Source organism: Corapipo altera, unplaced genomic scaffold (assembly GCF_003945725.1).
Source record: "Corapipo altera isolate COAL_440 unplaced genomic scaffold, ASM394572v1 59441, whole genome shotgun sequence".
NCBI classification, from domain to species: domain Eukaryota; kingdom Metazoa; phylum Chordata; class Aves; order Passeriformes; family Pipridae; genus Corapipo; species Corapipo altera.
Genome location: NW_020888271.1, coordinates 1 through 3,043, shown reverse-complemented (window position 1 = coordinate 3,043; position 3,043 = coordinate 1). Strand labels below are relative to the sequence as shown.

The window sequence follows — 3,043 nt, the reverse complement described above, 5'->3', positions numbered from 1 at the left end:
GGAGCAAAGTACAACCGTAGCTGGAGGGGCCTACTCCTCAAACACCAACCAGAAGCATCCTAATCTCATCCTGCCTCCATGCCACTGACCAGTGGAGGGAGCATGGTGAAAATCTTCTGCCATACTCACTGCTCAATGCATTAATTAATACCAGACATTAAAGTAAACTGGGATGTCTCCTGGCAGCAAGACATTCTCTCTGCTGCAGAACTTGCCTTTAAAACCAGTTTTTACTGCCTTCAGAAAAGCAGGAGACTTGGAGGTGAGAGCTCTTGGAGCTGAGGGAAGGACTCCAGCCCAGCTCACCTGACTCCTGAGGCTTTTCCCTCTCTCTCTGACTTACAGGCTGCTCACCAAAAGATCCTGAAAAATATCCTGTTGAGCACCTGATGAGGTACCAGGGGAGCAATGCCCTCCATGGGTGCTGCACAGGAAGTTCTGTAGCTCTGGGGGCAACAGACCTGCTTGCCACGCTGAAAACGTGCAAGTGAGAGAGATTCCCACTCACCTCCTCCGCTCTGAAGCCAGGGGGCTTTGCCTCCTCTGACTGCCCAGACTCCTCCGTCTCTGCTGAGCTCTGAGGCCCTGCAGCAGTGGATGGTGGCACCTGGAAGACAAGGCACTTTCCATTCCAGGACACAGCCACCTTGCCAAGTCTCACTCTATAAAAGCCAGCTCTGGGGCTGTCACTGCAATGCTGGCACTTGGGTGAAGGCAGAGACCTGAAACCGGGTGGTCTAGCTGGGTTGGGAAGGGCATACATGGAGATCAGGATTTGACACGGCTTGCTACAGGAGGGAAACTGGAAGCCTTCTCATCATGATGCAGAAAAGCCTCATTTTACATTGTAAGGAAAATAAACCAAAAAAAATCCCAAACTCAGCATAGGTCTGTAGGATCTGAGTGGGCTTCTCCAAGGAAAAGTATCCTATTTCTCCCTCCCCAGACGCCCCATGTCCAGCCACTGGCCCTGCTGCCCAGCCCACTCTCAGGGCACAGAACAGCAGGGCAGCAAAAGGGGAGGTCGGCACGAGCACGGCTTTTTGGTGGCAAGCTGGGGGAGGCAACACAAGTGGCAGGTGCACAAGAAAACCCACCTTTGCTTCCGGGGAGTCTTCTGAATGAGATGACTTCTGGGAAGAGTCCTGCTTTCTTTCCGGGGACTTCTCTGGTGATGACTGTTCAGGAGAATCGTCCTCTGTGTCCAGGGAGTCCTCTGAATCTGATGACTCTTCAGAAGAATCCTGGTCTGTTTCCACACAGTTCTCTGACTCTGATGACTGTAGGGAAGAATCTTGCCCTGATTCCAAGGAGTACTCTGAATCTGATGACTCTTCAGAAGAATCCTCTTCTGTTTCCACGCAGTTCTTTGATATCTTTTGGGAAGAACCCTCTTCTGTTTCCTGGCAGTGTGCTGACTGTGGGGAAGAGTCCTGCGCTGCTTCCGGGGCTTTGGCTGGCTTCTGCACACTGCCAGGCCTGAAGTACCTCCTTGAATACCGCCCACACTCATCACAGCCGAACGTGAACATTTGTGGTTGGCGTTTGGAGGTAGGTGGGGAAGGTATGAACCTGGAAAATAACATAACTATGATCATGGACCTGCAGTGGGAGAGAGGGACACCTGCACGAGCAATTCCTCGTCAGGATGCAGCCCCTGGGTGGGTGCAGGTGAAGTGAGCTCAGAAAGGGGGTGTCTCAGAAAAGGAGAAGGAAGGGGAAGGTAACAAGATGTTCAGCATCAGCTCAGGTGCTAACTAGCTCTTTCTGTGGTGTGAATTGGGACTTTCTGGGCATCCTCCAGCACTTCCAGGCCAAGGCTGGGAATGCAGAGAAGGCAGCAAGGAGCAGAGAGCAGTTTCTCTGCTTGCAGAGAGGACCCATCCTATAGCAGAGAGGCCAAAGGGCTGGGAAAGTGCCTCCACCAGCACTGTGGAGCTGGGACTAGGAGCCCTTCACCAAGGTCGTCACTGCCTCAGGCCACAGAAGGCTGAGAAAGCAGATTTCCCCACCAGCTTTCCTTCCTAGAGGAAACCAGTAGGGGGGCTACAGCAGCACCAAACTCGTGGAAAACACCTATCCCTTGAGCATCCAGCCTGACCACAGCTGGTTGGTGTTATTTCCACAAGGGAAAGTCAAAAGGAAAACAGCTTTGGTCTTTGCAAAGTACAAACAGGACATCTGGAAAAAGAGCTTCCAGGAGGGGGCAAAGGTGCACATACCCTGTTGGGTACTTCCTGCTGTCCACCTGGAATGACCAGTGGTAGTGGGCAGGAATGGGGCTGCAGTTGGTCATCTCCAGGTAACGCACGTCCTCTGAGCCACTCACGATGCAACCGAAGTCGAATGCTTTGGTCCGGATACGGAGATTCGGGAAGTAGACCTCTCCCCGAACGGTGATCTCTTCCTCGTAAGGATGTTCCACAAGCCGGATCTTCATAGTCTTCTCTGCTACCCAGCTGATCGGATCCTTTTCATAAGCTGGGTTAAAGCTGATGTAGAGATGAAGTTCCTGCCCTGCCTCCATCTTCACAGGCTGCAAGGAGACAAGGAGTGTCAGTCACCCACACGATGAAGTCCCAAGGTCTGACAGCATGAAACCGCAAACACTCAAAGTGTGACCCCAGCACAGGCTTCCCAGTCCACCCTTCAGTTCTTTACAGGGGAGGGTCTGACTGCAAGCACCACACTCCGGTGGGGGACTCTCAGGCTCCTGTTTCTGTGCTTAGCAGCAATACAAGAGGATGGCTGCTGGAGAGCTGGGGTGCTCTCCAGGAGACACCTCTGCTGCATGGCTTGCCCACACCTGGCTGCCTGCTCCCTTCTCCTTGTATCTTAGAGCCAGGAGGGATCTTTCCAATTCAGATGAGTTCTTGCTTCCTTCAGCAGCTCTGCTGACTCAGTTCACAGTTCAGGCCAGTCCACTGCTGACTCTATGGAATAAACTTCTCGACTCGAGGACCTCCCAACAGAAGGGCACCACCACAGCCCTCCCTCTTCAAAGCCCACTGGCAGGAGGGTCCTTGGCTGCTCACCTGGGCCC

At 53.1% G+C, this 3,043-nt stretch overlaps 1 protein-coding gene across 1 annotated transcript; it reads right to left on the bottom strand.

The window, feature by feature from the left end:
* Nucleotides 1–508: 508 nt before the first annotated feature.
* On the bottom strand, nt 509–2,558 carry LOC113941916 (hydrocephalus-inducing protein homolog; the record flags this gene model as incomplete). The annotated part of the gene is made up of 3 exons (XM_027633050.1): nt 2,223–2,558; nt 1,098–1,572; nt 509–607 (listed from the first exon to the last, which is right to left on the bottom strand). Coding segments are annotated over exons 1-3 (879 nt in total), but the record flags the coding sequence as incomplete, so codon positions are not given.
* Nucleotides 2,559–3,043: the final 485 nt, after the last annotated feature.